The sequence below is a fragment of the Agelaius tricolor genome, unplaced genomic scaffold (assembly GCF_023055355.1).
Source record: "Agelaius tricolor isolate 1412-34295 unplaced genomic scaffold, bAgeTri1.0.p SCAF_37, whole genome shotgun sequence".
In the NCBI taxonomy this organism is placed as follows: Eukaryota; Metazoa; Chordata; class Aves; order Passeriformes; family Icteridae; genus Agelaius; species Agelaius tricolor.
Window position 1 is genome coordinate 3,739,500 of NW_027269297.1, and position 18,140 is coordinate 3,757,639.

The following is an 18,140-nucleotide window of genomic DNA, read 5'->3' on the forward strand; positions in this document are numbered from 1 at the left end:
GCCTCCCAGGAATGCAGAGCTGTTTGTGCTGTCTGTGCTGCAGGATCTGCAGGGAGGGGCAGAAATGCTCATTCCATCATCCAGAGCAGCTGGAGCACACCCAAGGCACTTCTTCACTTGGACAGAGCAGCAACAACCTTGAAGCCAAGGAGCAGCTTGGCCTGGAAGGAAAAGCTCAGAGGTGACTTTCCAAGGCACCCAGGAAGGTGCAGACCCTCAGAGAAGGCAGAGCAAGGCTCAGGGACCTTGATCCCACATGAAATCATCTCAGGAAGAGCTGGGCAGTTGGTTTGATGAGTGAGGAAAAGCACAGGATAAAAACACCAGGTGGTGCCAGCTGAGAGGGCACAAACTCCTGCAGCCCCAGCTTTGGAGAGCCTGGCAGCTGGGCATGGCTGGGTGGGAATGCAGCACAGGAGTCCCTGCTTTCAGCCTGGAAACCATGATTTCTGGGAATGTCTTTTTGCAGGATTTTGAATTTTTTTTAACTTTTTTTTTTCTCTCAGAACAGGGAAGATACCACATGGGTCTGGTTTGAGTGAGAGCATTTGGACAGTGAGGCACATTTGATATGAGCAGGGGAGGGGCAAAGGTAAAGGTGAAAACAGAAGGTTTGGCTGCAATCAATGCTTTACATTCTTTCACATATCTCTTGCTGCCCACAAAAATGTCCACTCACCTCAGGGGAGGTTTTCCAGGTGGTCTTTTCCCAGGCCTGGCTTCCTGGACAGGCTTTTTGCAGGAGGCAGGGATGGGGAAATCCCAGGCAGACTTACTCAGGCTTCCTCAGGTTACCAAAATTAGAGCAGCTGAATTCCAGCCTGAGGGATCAACTGATAAGAGATCACAGGAAGCACCAAACTCAAATCATCATCCACGGAAGATCCTGGACTGTTTGTGTCCTGCAGGGAGCTGTGAGGGCTCTGCTGTGACCTCCAGAGCTGTGTCACACCCCAGACTGCCCAGAGAGAGACCACACCAGCTCCACATCTGCAACTGGAGAACACAAACTGTGCTGGGAGGGCTGCTCCTCCTGCAGGCACCTGCTGGGGGTGGCTCCAAGCCCCCTGAGGCAGCTCTGGATACAGACCCTAAAATAACACCTAATATACACCAATAAACTGAATTGATGAGGGGAAAGTGTCAAGGGGAAGTAAAGCACTTTCCAGATTAGTTCATGACATCATGAATCTGCACACTCTGGTTTCAGTGCTGGCTGCTTTCCCTCTCACCCATCCCACCTGGAATCCAACCCATCTGAGCTCTGACTCGCTGATCTCACCACCCTGGCAGCTCTCAGACGCAGCTGCCCCAAACTTTGCACCCAATGCAGATGTTTTAGGAGCTGAGCACATCTCTTACAGAGGAATGATGTTGAATTGGTGCAGTCTGCTGGCTGAGCAGCTCAGGGCTGGGCAGGGCAGAGTTTCAGCTGGAGGGGTGACACAGAACAGGCAAAGTGGGAGCTCCTGAGACTCCTGAGCAGAGCCCAAACCACCCTCAGTCCCAGTGTTAAAAATAGGTTAAAAGCTGTTGTAAAATAGTTGATAGATCATTAAGCATGTACTGTTAGTTTGGTTATTATATTGTAAAAGGGGTTAAAAGGGTTGTTGTAAGTGTTAGGAAAATTAATCCACAAACACCAGAGGTTTATGTCCAAAAAGGAGACAGAGGAGTCCTTTTACTTTATTCCAATAAAGGGAGAGGCCATGGGGCATCCCCTGGGGTCTCTCCAGTTTTTGGAGGATGCCCCCTCCTTTTTATCCCAATTTCCAGCCACATTTCCCTTCTCTTTTTCCCCACTGGCTGAGGTACTTGAGAGGTTCAGACTTCCTCATACACCTGATACCAGAGATTTCCCTCTAATGTATAACCCTCCCTTTTCATTTTTCATTCTTACAGAATTTAGGGTTTTCCCCCATTCTTTCTTTCATCTTTCAATGTCCAATTTAATTTATCAGCAAACCTAAAGTTTATTTCTAAAAGCAAATATCTTTTTCCATTCATCAATCAGTGGAATCCTTCCCAATGTTTCTTTTATCTTCCAGAGCTGGTTTTATCTACCAGCAGCCCCACAGCTTGTTTGGAAAGACAAATCTGCTGTTCCTCTCATAAGAAATAGGGTACTCAAGGTACCATAACACACCTCAGCAAACTGCACCACGAGCCAGCCTGGACAGAACTATAATGGCCAATCAAGCACCTTAAACCTTCATGCAAATGAAGGATCCAAACAGAAACCAATCCAAAGGGACAAAAAACAGGATAAAAAGGGGCTCCTCACCCACTGAATCCGTGCAGCTCCACCTGGAACATCGGGGCCATCTCTGCTGAGAGCCCCAGCGCTGGCGCTGCTCCGTCCTTGAGGGAACGCTCCTGCTCAGCCTAGGGCCCTGCTTTAGGCCTTTCTTTTATTATAATAAATACTGAAATCACTTTAGTGCAGGAGCCTGCTCTCGTTTTTATCACCAGGGTCAGCAGCAGCAGCTCTGCAGCCTCTCTCTTCAACCCTCTTTGGTGTTGAGAGCAATGGTGGATTTGTCTTTCCAAACAAGCTGTGGGGCTGCTGGTAGATAAAACTAACACTGGGAGATAAAAGAAGCAATGGGAAGGATTCCACTGATTGATGAATGGAAAAAGATATTTGCTTTTACAAATAAACTTTAGGTTTGCTGATAAAGGAAATTAGACATTGAAAGATGAAACAAGCAATGGGGAAGAAAAAACCCTAAATTCTGTAAGAATGAAAAATGAAAAGGGAGGGTTATACATTAGAGGGGAATCTTTGGTATCAGGTGTTTTGGGAAGTCTGAACCTCTCAAGTACCTGAGCCAATGGGGAAAGAGAGAAGGGAATTGTGGCTGGAAATTGGGATAAAAAGGAGTCTGTGTCCTCTAAAAATGTGAGAGATCCCACGGGAGTGCCCCATGGCCTCTCCCTTTATTCGAATAAAGCCAGAAAGGACACCTCTGTCTCCTTTTTGGTCCTAAACCTCTGGTGTTTGTGGATTGATTTTCCTAACAGTGCTGCACTTCCAGCACTTCCACAGCTGCAGCAATTTCCCCAAAGTTTTACATAAACCTCCCTCTCCAGGGCCAGCTCCACACCCTGCCCAAGGAGGGCTGGGAGAACCAAACGCTGCTGTCTCCTTTCTGTCCGTGTTTTGCATGTTTGGAAGCTTTTATCATGCTTCACCTGTGTCCTAGGGTGATGTTCTGATGCTGTATCCCCATTCCTGTGTTCTGTTTATGCTGGATATCATCTTCTGTGCCTTCAAGACTGGCTCTGAAGAGCGAATGTTTTGTTTTGGTTTTGCTCTCAGCCGCTCCCCCACGGCTGGTGGGACACACAGACAGGGCAGTGCATGGTGCTGCTTTTGCTTTTTGCTTGGCTTTTTGCTCTACTCTTGCTCCTGCTTTGCTCCTGCTTTGCTCTTGCTTTTTGCTCCTGCTCATTAGTTAGTTTAGCTAAGCAGCCCAAATTTTCCCTGGACCGTTTCTCCTTTCCCTTTTTTGGACCTACTCGGACCTGCTCCAGGCTGGGACCTGGCAAACACCGAGAGTTTGCCCCTTGTGGCTGCAGCAGCTGCCCCAGCACAGGAGGGACTGAGAACAGAGTGACCACCCCCAAGAGAGACTTTCTGAATTTGTCATCTTTTTCAGAGCGGTGACAGAGTGGTGTCACCTGGTATTGTTCATTTTGTGTGCTGGGGGTGCTGTGCCTGTTAAATAAACAGGTTCTTTCCACTTCTCTCCAAGGAATCCTTCCCAAACCGGTTAGGGGGACTGGCTGTGTGGGTTTGCTTTCTGGAGGGGCCCCCTTTGGAGGGTTTCTCCCAAATTTGCCTTAACCAGGACAACCTGGAACTTCTCCCCAGGCTCCATTGCCCGTCCTGTGCTCCGGGTCCCTGCAGGATGCTGGGGGGGCCACAGCACCCAGCTCTCCCTCCCTCCCTCCCTCTGCCCAGGGCACAGCACCCACCTCTCCCTCCCTCTTTCCTGCCCAGGAGGTGCCCAAATATGGTGCCACACTGCTCCAGCGTGGCCCGGCATTACTTCACTCCTTGCATATGCAACACACCTATTTATCCATTTTAATGGGCTGTTTGCCGTTCTGGGCCCCGGGGTGTTATCCCTCCTGTGGAGGGTGAGCGCTGCGATGCCCCCAGGCTTGTTTTCCTTTCAGCCCTTCACCCTCCCCACCCTGGAACGTGAATTTGCTCACTCACCCTCCTCTGCAGCACCTTCTTTCAGACCTTTCCCCCAATTTATGATTTCCAGGCCTGTCTCCTGCAGTGTTTGTGTTCTCAGTTCCCCTTCCCCTCCAAATTCCATGTGCAGATAACCCATGTCTGTCTCTGTCTGACTCTGCTCTCTCACCATTTAAGGAATATTTCATTTTCCCAGCTCTGGAAAACTCTTTCCAGTTCATCCCAGTAACTATTAACAGCTACTCTCTGAATATCCTATGAGAGGAAGAAACTAAATTCTATGGTTACATCTGTTTTTGACAAACCTTGGATGTAATTTCTCCCATCTCTCCAGGATGCTCACAGGTAATGCATTCACTCCTGCATTTGCCTGTCCCTCCTCCTCCCTCCCTGGGAGAGGGGGTGCTTGTCCTCCCTGCACCTTTCCAGGACTCACCCCAGCACTGCAAGGTCTCAGAAGCCCTGCAGACATTCCCTCTGCACCCTGGCAGGAACTGCAGCCTGACCTACCTGGGCTCTCCTTGCTCTTTCCTCCTCTGCTGCAGCCCTGACATCCCTGGGATCAAAATCTGCTTTCCTGGTGACACCTCACCTGTTTAGTGACAACCACAAGAGTTGGGAAAAAAGCAACAAATCCCTTCTAGGGACTGGCAGCAGCTTTTCCTTGCCCTTAGCACAGGGACAAGTCACTGCTGCACATGGAGATGGGATCCCTCTGCACTCCTCTGTCTGCCTCTCTCTGCAAACACGGTTCAGGTGCCCTGGGCCAACACCAGAGATGCTCAGGGATGGGCAGAAGCCTCAGGAGAGAGGACAAGGTCCTGCAGGGTGGGCACAGAGCACTGGCAGCAGCCCCAGCAGCACCCAGGGAGCTCAGGGATAGGCAGGCCCAGCAGGGCTGGGGTGATGCTGTGTTACAGAGCTCTGCTCCTGGCCATCACACCTTCCCATGGTGAGGGAAATCCTGCAGGACTCAGCCTGGCAGCCAGGCTGGCCCCACCAGCCAGCACCCACCTCTGGAGGCAGCTTCAGACAGGCTTTGATGAAGGGAGGCTGCTGGGGATGAGGTGCTTTTTAGGAATATTTCAATCCAAAGCTCTTTTCCCTGAGGCAGCTGAAGTTATCCAGAGCTGCTGCAGAACGTGCACCCACCCACCCTCCTGTGGCTGGAGCTGGGCCATGTCCATGGAGAGGCACAGGGCACATCCACTCCCAGGAGAGTCCTGGGAACCCCAGCCCCAGTTCCTGCCTGGGGAGAGCAGTCCAGAACCACTGTATGAAATAAAACAAACCCTCCCAACTCACACACCAGGGCAATAGGAGCTCCTGCCCTTAGGAGCCCCTGTCCTGAACCAGCCCTGGCTCAGCTGCAGCCCAGAGTGGCCAGTGGGTCACAGTCTGAGCTCTCAAAACATGAATTGTTTCCTATCCCCTCCTACCCTTCTCCTTCAGTGCCTGCTCTCCTGGGCAGTGCCAGCGCCCTCCTCACTACGGAGCTGCTTGGAATCACCCCGCACTTTCCCCAGGGCAAATGCAAAAAGGGAACTTGGCCCAAACCCCAGCGTGGCTGTGGGATGCAGCTGCAGGGTGCAGAGTGGCTGCACGTGTCCCCAGGCAGCAGTGACAGCCATGCCAGGGCTGCTGAACTGGGATCAGACACAGGGAGTGCAGCAGGGAGGGAGCAGCCGGCCCCAGCCACTGCTCCAGCACCACACAGATGTGTCCTGACTCAGGAAGAGCCAGGAACCCTTTGGGGACAGCTGAGGAACCCTTTGGGGACAACCCAAAGAGCCATTTGAGCTGGGATTTGAGTCCTGCATCCTGTCCCTCTGGCAGGAAAAGTCCTCTCCACAGCCTGGGGACTCCTGTGCTGTCTGACCAGAGCCTGCAGAGCTGAGGAATGAGGTGGTGCTCAGGCAGCAGGAACCTGAGCCCCAGCTCTGTGTACTGAGAGGAATTTGTGAGACACAAAGACTCCAGCAGGTCTCCAAGGTGCACAGAGCACCCAGGAAAACTCAGGCTCAGGGAATGGCCTGGAGCCCTGATTTAGAGGGTGGAAACAAACTCTGAGATGCTCAGCTCCACTCAAAGCCACCCTCCCTTTGTGCACAGGGTGATGGTTGGGGTGGAGGCACCCAGGGACCTCTGGCACAACCAAACACCCGTGGGTGGCATTTATAAACAAAACATTGCTGAAATAATCAGAACCAACATCTGCCCCTCTCCCAGCAGGAGGAGGAGGAGAATCCTGGTCCCTGAGCTGTTTCTCATCCAGGATAAAAGCATCCCAAATGCCTTAGCAGTAAGCTCAGTTTACAGCTTAAGTTAAGCTCTCTAAGCTGTGGAACCCAGCTCCCACACGTTGGTTTTTGAGGACACATGAATTTAGATGGATTGGATGGAGGAGCTGGGCAGCTCCCAGCTTTTGGCACTGCTGCACTGTGTGAGGTTGGGACTGGGTTTACCAGGGGTACATGGCTCCAGAAGGGAAATTTTGGAAGAAATCCAAATTTCAGTCAAATGAAAGAAATGTACTTTCAATTCTTTTATTCAGGATAGTTTGGGTTTATTCCTGACAATAGCTCTGGAAGCTGGAGTATGTGACAGAGTCTTTGGAGATCAACAACTACAGAGAGGGGAATCAAAACCCCAGTGCAAACATCCACGGGGTTTCTTGTCTGGGAATTCACAGCAAGCTGTAGAAATCTTGTACAAAACCACAACCTGAGAAAACAATGTCATAAATACCTGCTCAGTTTTGCTCAAAACATGGCTGTGTGCTCTTCCCAGGCCACATCTCACCTGGGGCTCAATGGCAAAGCCTCTTGGCCTCTCAGGACTGGGAACAAGCCCAGGATTCCCACTCCATCAGCCCAAACTGTCTTTTCCAGTGTGTGTTGCTTAATGTCCATCAATTGCTGCTTTGGGCTTTCTAGGCAATGACTGCCCACAGTGACGTGTCCCCAGAGGCAAAGAGCAGAAGAGCTCTGAGGATGAGGTGTCACCACCAGACCTGAAACAATCCAGAGTTATTTCTGCAGCATCTGGCACAGCTGAGCAGTCTTTGAGGCGAGCCCAAACACAGCTGCAGGGCAGAAATCTCACTGCAGGTGCCAAAGGTGAGCTCAGGGATGAGCTCAGAAGAGCAACAGCTCAGGAACAGGTCCAAAAAGTGTTCTGAGGATGTGGTCACGTAGGAGCTGGGGAAGGCAGCTGCACATCTGGGGGGCAGGAGCCACCAACTGTCCCAGGCCAGGGGCCCAGCCCTGCCCCTGCCCTGCACACACCAGGCAGACCAAGGAAAGCAAAGAGCTGTGAGCCTGGAGAGAGTGGGACACATGAGGTGACATCTTCTGCAGGGGCAGTGACCCAGGGATTGGTCCATCCTATTTATGTCCTGCAGCTTTTGATGCCACCTCAAACTCCTTGATGACAAAATCCCAAATGAGAATGAGGAACAAAGTGTCCTGCACTGATTGGGAGGTGGCTCCAGCTTCCTTGCCCTTCCTTTTCCACAGAACATCAGGAAAAAGTGAAGGCTCTGGAGGAGAACAGGGACCAGGTTGTGCAGGCTGCCACCCCTCTGCCTGGACCAGGGCAGAGCCAGTGCAGGGCTGAGAAAGGACACCTTGAGCCCAGCCTGGTGAGACACACTCCTCATGGGCACAGCACTCTGCAAACCCCGGGAGCAGGGCTTGGTCTCTGCAGTAAATCCCTACAGGAGGTTGACTTTGGCCACAACCTGCTTGCAGCCCATGCTGGAGTACTGCTTGTCCCCTGTAGTGTAATAGCTGAGCTGATTTGCCAAATTTTCAACGTGTTTCTGGTCGGGATAGAGCCCCTCCCTCCTCATCTGCTCCAGGAAGCAGTTTATGACGTGAGCCTTCTCCAGGAGGACGAAGGGGATGATGTCTGCAGCCTTCCACAGAGGGTGCACCCTGAGCAGCACTGGCTGGATGATGCTCAGCAGCTCTTCAGCTCCCCTTTGCTGGTGCAGGAGCTCAGTGGATGCATTCTGGATAACAAACTTTGTGATTTCAGCACCTCCCAGGTTGGTGATTAAAATGTAGATGGCATTGAGGAACTCATTGGTTTGATTGGGTTCAAAGAATCGGCTGAGTGTGTCCAGCAGGACAGGGGACATGAGCTCAACCTCATCCAGAATAAACAGTGGGGTCTTTTCCTCTATTTCAGCTCTGGTAACCATGTCAGCAATCTTCTTGGACAGATCTATTTCACAGGTGAGGGGAGCCACCCCGCTGGGGCAGTGGTGCATCACAAAGTACTGGAGCACAAAGTCATTGTCCATGACAGAGCGAAAGTGCTTGGCCAGCACCCAGCCAACGTGGCTCTTCCCAACCCCTGTGGGGCCGTTCAGAGAGATCACCAGAGGCTTGTTGTGGACGTGGGTAGCCAGATAGTCCTTCAGTAATTCCACAATACTTTCCACAGCAGCCTTCTGCCCAAACACTTCCCGGTGCATGGTTTTCTCCAAACCATCCAGGTCGTATTTTTGGAGGTTATCATCCAGGTTCTCTATTGCATTGAGAATCTGGAAGAACATAATGGCAATGAGCAAGAGGAGGCAGCGCTTTGCCTTGCTCTTTTCTTCTGCTGGGAGGTATTTTTTTGTTTTATCTGGGTAGAGAACCATCCTGGATTTCCTCCGGCTCTTTTTCCGCCTGCACTTTTTCACAGAGTAATGTTCCACAGACGTGTCAAAGGTGAAGTACTGGGAGCTCTCAAAGCCAGACTGATTAAAGAAGGACATGGAAGGGTTGTACAGGGAAGTTCTGTTCAGGGACAGCTGCCTCTGGAGCAGCCTGGTGTGGACAAACTCCGCAGACTTTTCCCGAGGCAGCTCCAAATGCAGCCGGCTTTTCTTCAGCCCCTGGTAGCGCCGGCGCAGGCGGACGATGGCCCGCAGGGGAGAGGAAATGGAGGCGATTTTCTTGGAGGCAGCAGGGATCACAGCATCTGGTACTTCCTCTGCGTCACTCTCAGAGCAAGAGGCCTCTTCTTTTGCATCACAGGGCATTTCCCCTTCCCTGTCACTATCGCTGATGGGAATCTCCCCTTCCCCATCGCTGTCGGTGATGGCAATGATCCCTTCCCTGTCACTGCCACTGCCAGGAATGTCCCCTTCCCTGGCACTGGCATTGCCAAGAATGTCCCCTTCCTTGTCACTGTCACTGCCACTGCCAGGAATGTCCCTTTCCCTGCCTCTGACACTGCCAGGAATCTCCCCTTCCTTGTCACTGTCACTGCCACTGCCAGGAATGTCCCCTTCCTTGTCACTGTCACTGCCACTGCCAGGAATCTCCCCTTCCCTGGCACTGGCATTGCCAGGAATGTCCCCTTCCCTGGCACTGGCATTGCCAGGAATGTCCCCTTCCCTGGCACTGTCACTGCCACTGCCAGGAATGTCTCCTTCCATGTCTCTGCCAGGAATGTCCCCTTCCCTGGCACTGCCACTGCCCTGTGTCTCTCCTTCCACGCTGCCCTCAGTGAAGACAATTCCTGGGTCAGTTGCAGCCTCTTCTTTTGTGCTGCTCTCAACACAGGGCACCTCTCCTGCATCCTCCTCTGCTCCAGACGTGTCTCTTGTGGGATTGCTCTCCATGCAGGGCATCTCCACCCCCAGATCCCTGAGGAAACTTTTTCCATCCACCTCAGAGCAGGGTAGCTCTTCCTCCATCTCTTCTGGTTCTTACAGCCCAATCACATCATCTTCTTTCTAAAAAGAAAAGGAATGATGTAAAATCAACTGTCCTAATACCAGGAAGTGACCAATACAGTGGAATTAGACAGTTATCCCCCTTTCTAATGGACAGAAACCTGCAGCAATCAGCAATGCCAAGGTGGCAGAGACTTTCAGACCTAAGCTGACTTTCTGGAAGATGGGATAGATGTGCAAAACTACAGATGAAATTCACAGAATTCACAGAATCACTGGGTTGGAAGAGACCTTCAAGATCATTGAGTCCAACCCAGCCCCAACCCCTCAACTCAACCCTGGCACCCAGTGCCACATCCAGGCTTTGTTAAACACACCCAGGCATGGGGACTCCACCACCTCCCTGGGCAGCCATTCCAGAACTTTATCACTCCTTCTGTGAAAAACTTTTTCCTGCTATCCAACCTGAATTTCCCTTGGCACAGCTTGAGGCTGTGTGCTCTGGTTGTGTCAGTGCTGCTGGAGAAAGAGCCCAGCCCCAGCTGAGCACAGGCACCTTTCAGGAGCTGTGAGAGTGATGGGGGCAGCCCTGAGTCTCCTTTGCTCCAGGCTGAGCACCCCCAGCTCCCTCAGTGGTTCCTCAGTGTCAATTAATGCAAACTGATGTTAAAACACAAACCCAACCCTGCCTCAGATGCAGAAGGGAAGGTCAGAACTGGCTGGGGCCAAAGCCAAAGGCTCTGCTGTGAAAAGGAGGCAGGACAGCAGGACAGACTGACCCATGCTCTGAAGCACAGCTGCCCACAGCTTTCCCTACACCTGCTCAATTCAAGGAAGACACAAAGCCCCAGCTCTGTGCCAGCACATGCACCCAGGCACGTACACAGCCTGTGGGAGGTCACTGTCCACCCACAGACACCTCTGGGGCTGTGGGAGTGACTTGCTGTGGTTGCCATCATGGCTGTGGTGGCACCTCCCAGGGAGGATTTTCCTGGCTGTGCTGATGGATGTGCCTGGCTGGGAGGTGAGATGAGAGCTGCCCTGCATGGGAAGGCTCAGAGGGGCTGCACAGAGCCAGTGTGGCTGTGCCTGAGCTGCCAGCAGCACCTGGCTGTGGGGAGAGGAGCAGGGCAGCCCCAGAGAACCCCAACCCTGCCACCCCCACGGTCCCTCCATGCCCTGTGTGCCCACACACACCCCTGGGCATGCAGGAGGGACCCAGGGGCTGCCACATGAGACCCTGGAGCTGCACAGGAGAGCTCAGGGATGTGGTCACCCTGGGATAACCACCTGAATGGACAAACCTCAGCTGGCAAACAAGAAGGAGAGGCCAGAGGGATGTGACAAGAGGCACAGAGCCAGCAGGGAACCCCTGGGAGAACAGAGCCCTGCAGGGTTGGATGCAGCCCCATGTGATGCCCTGGCCCTGCCTGGCACGAGGCTGGAGGTGGCAGAAGCTGTGTCATGGTGGGAGGGCACTTTTCTGGCACCCCTGGGCTGCAGCAGTGCTGACACAAGGGACACTTTGCTGCTGTGGTGTGGGAGCATCAGGAGGGGTAGGATGGTGGGGATGGATGGAGATGAGAGATCTCTGGAGCCAGGGCTGGAGCTTGGGGTTTATTGCAAAGGGCCTGGGGGCAGGGCCCTGCTGGGAGCTGCCAGGCACAGCTCAGAGCAGGCCTGAGAGAAGAGAGGGGCAGAGAGGATGGGAGGGTGAGAGAGTAAAAGGGTAAGAGAGCAGAAGCATAAGAGAGTAAAAAGGGGTAAGAGCATGAGGTTTTCATTACAATACCATAAATCTTCTTCTGTGTTGAATATTCTGATTCTCACTAACCAATCCAGTGCAAGATACAAATCCTACAGCATTTCCATACAGCCTATAAGAATCATTACATCACCATCCTGTGTTACATTTTAAACCCTACAAACTCCTCTTTGGGCCCCTTCTGCCAAGCTGGCAGGGTCTGCTCTGACCCTTGGGCCTGTCTGCAAGCAGAGGGTGTTGTTCCATCAAAAGGGGATCACCTTCAGCTGGCCACACCATTGTTTTCCAGTTGTTCAGTAACTGAGGGATCTCAAAGCTTGCTTTCATTTCAATCTCCCTTATAGTTTCCATATTCTCAAAATCTTTTGCCAGACAATCACATTTATAAGGCTTTCCTGTTTCATCCTCCCCAACACTGTGGCACTGCCAGCCCCGAGCACGGAGCCAGCACAGGCAGCGTGAGGAAATGCCACTTTCATCAGCCATCCTTAAAACATCAACACCGGGACTTGCCAAAGGCACCACGACTCTGGAGGGAGCAGGGAGGTCGGGAAGTTTGTTATTAACTCCCTGCAGCTCAGCAGGAAGCACCAACCTGCACAAAGTCACGCTCTGGACCTGGTTTTACTTCCCCTGCGCAAAGCGGCTCCGTCACCCCGAGCCCGAGGGCACCCGGGGGCTGTGGAGGAGCCTGGAAATGCCCCCTCTGCCCCCTTGCTAAACCCCACACCCGTCCTGGCTGCTCTGAAATGCAAAGCTTCACTCCCATCGTGCACAAGTTGATTTCAGGACCATGTGAGGGCAGCCAGTGAGCCCGGCCATCATCCTGGAGCTGCCAGTGCTGGCAGCAATTAACCCCGAGTGCTAATTGCTGACCTAGTTCCTGACCCTGTGCAGGGTTTGGTGTGCAAAGGCAAAACCAGCCAGACAGGATCTGGCAAGGAGGCCCTGAGGCAGCCCCAGGAAGAAGGGCTGGATGCCACCATCACTGGTGCCACCCAAAGGATGGCACCGGGAGCCCTGGGCTGTCCCCACACCCCCTGCAGTCACAGCCTTGCTCCTCTCCATCCTGCATCACCTTGCTCACACAGAGCCTGCTGTCCCCAAAGCCACTGGGGAGCAGCCCCTGCTCAGACCAGCCTGGGCTCAAGGGATCAGGGACACCACAGAGCTCAGCCAGGGATCAGAAAACCCTCCAGGCACTGACAAACATCTGCACAAGCACAGGGTGACATTTCTCTGAAAGCCCCAAGCCCTTGCAGGTGAAGAGGGGGGTGGTTAAATGCCAGGGAAGAGGCTACGGAAATTTACAGGACAAGTTTTAGAGAACAGAAGGATCACAGAATCATGGAATAGTTATGGCTGGATGGAACCTTCAAAGATCATCTCATTCCAAACACCTGCCACTAGCCCAGGCTGCTCCAAGCCCCATCCAACCTGGCCTGCAGTGGGGCAGCCACCCTGGGCACCCCTGCCAGGGCCTCACCACCCTCATTCTCAGAAACTTCCTTATCTCTAATCTAAACCCACTCTCTTCTAGTTTAAACCATCACCTCTTGTCCTGTCATAACAGGACCTGCTTAAAATTTTCTCTCTCTTTCATAGGCTCCCTTCAAGGCCTGGCAGGGAAAACACAGGACACCCCAAGCACTCCCCATGGACACTGCCAGGCCACAGCCAGGTGCTGCTGCAGCTGAAACACAGAGTGATGTGGCTGCTCCCAGCCCAGAGCCTGCTCTCCACTGCCATCCCATGCAGAGACCCCACAGCCCCCACAAACCCCGTGGGGAATGGTGAGGACTGAGTGCTCACCAGCTGGGAGATGTTCAAGATCCTCTTCCCACAAGCTCACCAGCACATCCATCCCACCAGTGTGGGATGCCCAACCCTCCAGATGAGCCGAGCAAGGCAGGGTGGAAGGACAAAACCCCATCCCGAGCAAGGAATCTGTCCAGTCATGAATATAATAACCCTGTTAATGCCATGACTCAGTCCCTAATACCTGCTGGTATTCACACAGGGCTGGAAGTTTCTAAGAGCAGCCCTTGCACACTCAGTGTCGGGTCAGGGCTGGGCAGGAGGCTGTGCCAGCCAGCAAGGGTGCACTTTGACAGCTTAATTTAATATTTGATGAAAACAACCGGAAAGAGAAGGCAGGAATTCAGTCTGCAGCATCCCAGTGCTCGTGTAAACACCGCTGATCTCTGTCCTGAGCCTGGACACCGCAGGAAAACTTGCACTTGGAAGCACTCCTGGGAAGCCTCCAGCTTTCCTGCTGTAGCTCTTGCAGTGTTTGCATTCGTGCACCCTGCTGCTCCAAAACAGCGTTTCCACAACAGAGGAGCCTGTGTGGGCAGCTGGAGGCAGCCTGGGAGAGGGGAGCAGGATGGGGACAGCCCCGGCAAAGCCCTGGGGGCACGAGAGGCCAGCGGAGAACCGCGGTCAGGGTTAAAGCACCCCCGCCTGGGGAGGCTGCACCCAAACTCAGCCTCTGTGGATGAGCAAAGGTGCTGGGGAAAGGGAACGGCCGGGAAATTCTAAAGATTGATATCCCAGCAAAGGTGCCGGGGAAAGGGAACGGCCAGGAAATTCTAAAGATTGATATCCCCCACCCCCAGCTGGAGCCAAACCCTCCATCCCAAAGGGAGCGTTTCCGTGGGGAAGGTGGCACAAGGCAGGCCCTTGCTGTGGGAGCTGCAGATAAAGAGGTCAGTGGCTGGGAGGAGAAACCCGGGATGTCGGCAGAGGCCAGCACGGCCCCGGCATCCCGAACGGCTGCGAACAAGCCGAGCAGGGCGGTTCGAGTCCCGGCCACCCTCCCCAGCACGGCACAGGGTGACAGCGGTGACAGCCAGCAGCCCCCCCCCCCACAGCCTGTTCGCCACCAAACCCACCAGCCCAGCCCCAGGTATTGCCAGGCCCCGAAGCCAAGTCCGAAGGGAAGGACAGCAAGCGGAGGGGAAGAGCCTGGAGCATCCCAAACCATCGGGAGCGAGAGCATCCCTGGAAAACCGAGGCGGCTTCTGCTGGGAAGCAGCGACTGGGGACGAGCAGAAGGCGGTGGCAGGGATGGAGCTGGAAGCAGCCCTGGGGTGCCTCGGTGAGCCCTGAGGGCTGGGGCAGGACAGGGAGTGGCAGCGCAGTTACCCGCGGTGTCGCCTGGCCGCCGGTCACGGGCTCTCCCCTCCGGCCTCGGACAGGCCGGCAGCTCCTCTGTGGCCGCTCTCATCCGTACAGAAACCAGCCCGGAGAGGAAATGGTGAGGAGGAGTGGCCCTGGGCGGCACTTCCTTCTCGCCTGCCATGGGATGGCCGCTGCCGGCCGGTTCCGTGTCCCCCTCGCGGGCAGGCCCTCCCCGTCACGGCGGCACCGTGCGAGCGAGCACGGGCCGCGGGCTGAGCTCACCGCCCGGACAGCCCCGAGCCCGGCACAGCATCCCCACCCCGGCACTGTCTGAGCTGAGTCACCAGCCCGGAACCCTCACCCCAAAGGTCACAGCGGTGACGCTGCCAGCGGGGGTGATTGGGGCTGACGCGGTGCTTGGGTGCTCACCCTGGCCAGCAGCAGAAACAGGGAGTCAGACTGCGGGGAAGGAGTGAGTGCATAAAAAATAACGAGTCTGGAAAAAGCAGCAAGTGCAGAGTGGCTGGCGGGACCGTGGGCAGGTCCTGGCTCTGCTGCCCCGGCCCGGCCGCAGCCCTTGGCCCCTTGGCGGCTCTGTCCAAGCAGCTCGGGGACACGGGGACAGCCATGGGACCAGGTTCTGCTGTGGGCACAAAAACTCCCCGGGGAAAACCACTTCATGCCTCCAGAGCAGGACGCAGCGGGGTTTTCCTCACCCAGCAGTGCAGAAGTTCTTCAAGGGGCTCCTCCTCACCCGCACTCCCCTTCCTTCAGCCCTGATGAATGAATGCCCTGGCACGTCCCAGCTCTCACCTGCACTCGCACAACCTGGCCAAGGCTTTTTTCCCCAAATCAAGCCCATTTGGTAAAGCCAGAGAAGCCCTAAGTGAGGTCTTGCTGGTATTTCAAGCTCCTGCCTTTTGACGGAACCTGCACCGTGTGAGCCCAGCTGCACAGGACCAAAAATAAGGGGAAAAACACCCAAAATCTGAGGGCTTTTTTGTGCATCACAGTGCAGGTCCCACCCTGGCTGTGATGCTCCCTATTTCCCTCACTTCAGGGAAGGAGATTCTCTGAGCAAGTCTCCTCAGCCCTGTGCCAGGCAGCTGCATGTGCCTCTGCCACGGCCAGCAGGATTTGCCTAACAAATCCTTGCAAATGTGGGGATTTCTGTGTCAGGAAGGCACAGGGGCCCAGCTGGAGCTGACACTCGGCAGCTGGGAGCTGCCCTCAGGGTCAGGAAGTCAGGCAGGGCTGACCCAAAGCAAAAATCCCATTAAGAGGAGCTTGGCAGGTGGTTTGGGAGAAGCCATGAAGGAAGATGTTCTGACTAATTCAGGTTTTTGAGAAGGAAGAGCTTCCCCCAGTCAGAGTGGTTGGTAAGCATTAAAAAACCCCCCAAACACAGAGCCCCCTAAAGCTCTGAAAGATTCAACATTAGAGAAGCAAGAAGCTGCCACTCCCCTCAAGGGCTGCCAGTGAACATCAACAGCCCAACAAAAACTGTTCTGCTCTAATGGGGAAGGAGCTTGAGCCAGTTCAGCATTCCATGGGCTGCTGGGGGTAATGGGGAGGACAGGAACCCTTGGAACAGAGCAGGAAACCCAGGGAGGGTGGAAGATGCACAGCCTGCCCTGGAAGGGGGGGTTCTAAACCCCTCCTGGGCTGGAGACAGAGGGTGACAAGATCCTGGTGACAGTGGGGACGTGGGACCCACCTGCCTGGGACCCCATGGTGCTGGTGGGGCTGGATGGCACACGGGAATGAGGATCTGGAGGGGCCACTGCCAACCATGGAGTGACCACACAGGTGACAAGGTGATGCAGGGCTGGGGACACTGTCCTGTGTTGCTGCCAACTCCAAAATCACAGGTTGGGTCTGGAGTGGCTGCCAAAAAATGCTGGGGAGCACCTGGGGAGGGCAGGGGCATCGATGGCACCAGGAGGTGTCTGTCCCCTGTGGGGACAGGGAGGACAGGACGATGGAAAACCTGCTTATGTTCCCAACCAAACATCCCCTCGAGCTGGCCCCTGGTGTGGGGGCTGTGTCCCCCCTCCCCACAGGGCTTTAGGGACCTCCAGCACCCCAAATGGGAGGAGACAAGCTGCTGTGTCCTGTGGGGAGGGGACACACTGCAGCGACATGCAGGCACAGAGGTAATGGGGTGTTTGGTTTTGTTTGTTTTTTTTTTTTTTTTTTTGGGGGGGGGGGTGTTTTTAATGGGGTTTTTCATGGGGGGCACTGCCATGGGGTGGGGGATGCATGGGGCAGTGCCCTGGGGGGTCCTGCAGGTGAGGGGTGTGTGGGCTGGGTACATGGGGGAGCTGTGCCTTGGGGGGCAATGGGGGCATCAGGGCAGTGCAGTGGGGAGCACTGCATGGGGGATCATGTGGGAGCAAACTGGGGCCACCAGCACTGTCCCCTAGGGCCTTAGGGCCACCTACCCTGTACCCTGGAGCCTTGGGGCGCCCAGCCCTGTCCCACAGGGTCTTGGAGCCCCCTTCCCTATCCCCCAGGGATTTGGGACCCCCAGCCCTGTCCTCTGGGGCCACCAGCCCTGTCCCCTGGGGCCTTGGGCCCCCAGCCCTGTCCCCCAGGGATTTGGGGCCCCCAGCCCTGTCCCCTGGGCCCCCTGCCCTGTCCCCCAGGGATTTGGGGCCCCTGCCCTGTCCCCTGGAGCCTTGGGCCCCCAGCCCTGTCCCCTGGGCCCCCTTCCCTATCCCCCAGGGATTTGGGCCCCCAGCCCTGTCCCCTGGGCCCCCAGCCCTGTCCCCTGGGCCCCTGCCCTGAACCCTGGAGCCTTGGGGCGCCCAGCCCTGTCCCCTGGGCCCCTGCCCTGTCCCCGGTGTCCCTGCGCTGCCGAGGCCGGGCCCCCCCGGCCGGGCCCCGCGGGGAGGAAGCGGCTGCGGGGCCAGGATGGGGCCGAGAGGTGCCACAGCCCCTCCTGCGGCCACGGATGCAAATCCTGCACAAACACAGCCTCTCCCACACGGAGAGAGGCCAGACAATGGCTCAGGGAGAGGGGGACGTGCCCTGAGCTGAGATTTTGGTGCCAGCCTCTGACTGGTACCAGTGCTTTGGGCACCCCTGGGTTTGGTACCCACCGGGAGGCATCGCCAGAGCTCGGGTGGCACCAATTCCTGTGACAGTTTTAGGGTTTTCCTTCAAGTTTTTGCACATTGCCTGTTTCGCCAGAACATTTCTAGGGCTGAGGAGCAGCAGCTGCATCCCAAACGTGGGCAAATCCCCCCTGTGCCCCCTGGGAAACCAGAATTAGGTGAATGAAGCACCCAGGGTCCCTTTGAGGAAGCTGTGTGGCTCAGAGCTCAGAATGGCACCAGAGTGAGACCCAGCAGCTCCAGGAT

General features: G+C 55.0%; 1 protein-coding gene across 1 annotated transcript; it reads right to left on the minus strand.

The window, feature by feature from the left end:
* Positions 1–6,742: 6,742 nt before the first annotated feature.
* Positions 6,743–14,999, minus strand: TOR4A (torsin family 4 member A). The gene is made up of 2 exons (XM_071453687.1): positions 14,800–14,999; positions 6,743–9,947 (listed from the first exon to the last, which is right to left on the minus strand). The coding sequence occupies exon 2, from the start codon at positions 9,906–9,908 to the stop codon at positions 7,926–7,928; it is 1,983 nt and encodes a 660-aa protein (XP_071309788.1). The 5' UTR covers positions 9,909–9,947; positions 14,800–14,999; the 3' UTR covers positions 6,743–7,925.
* Positions 15,000–18,140: the final 3,141 nt, after the last annotated feature.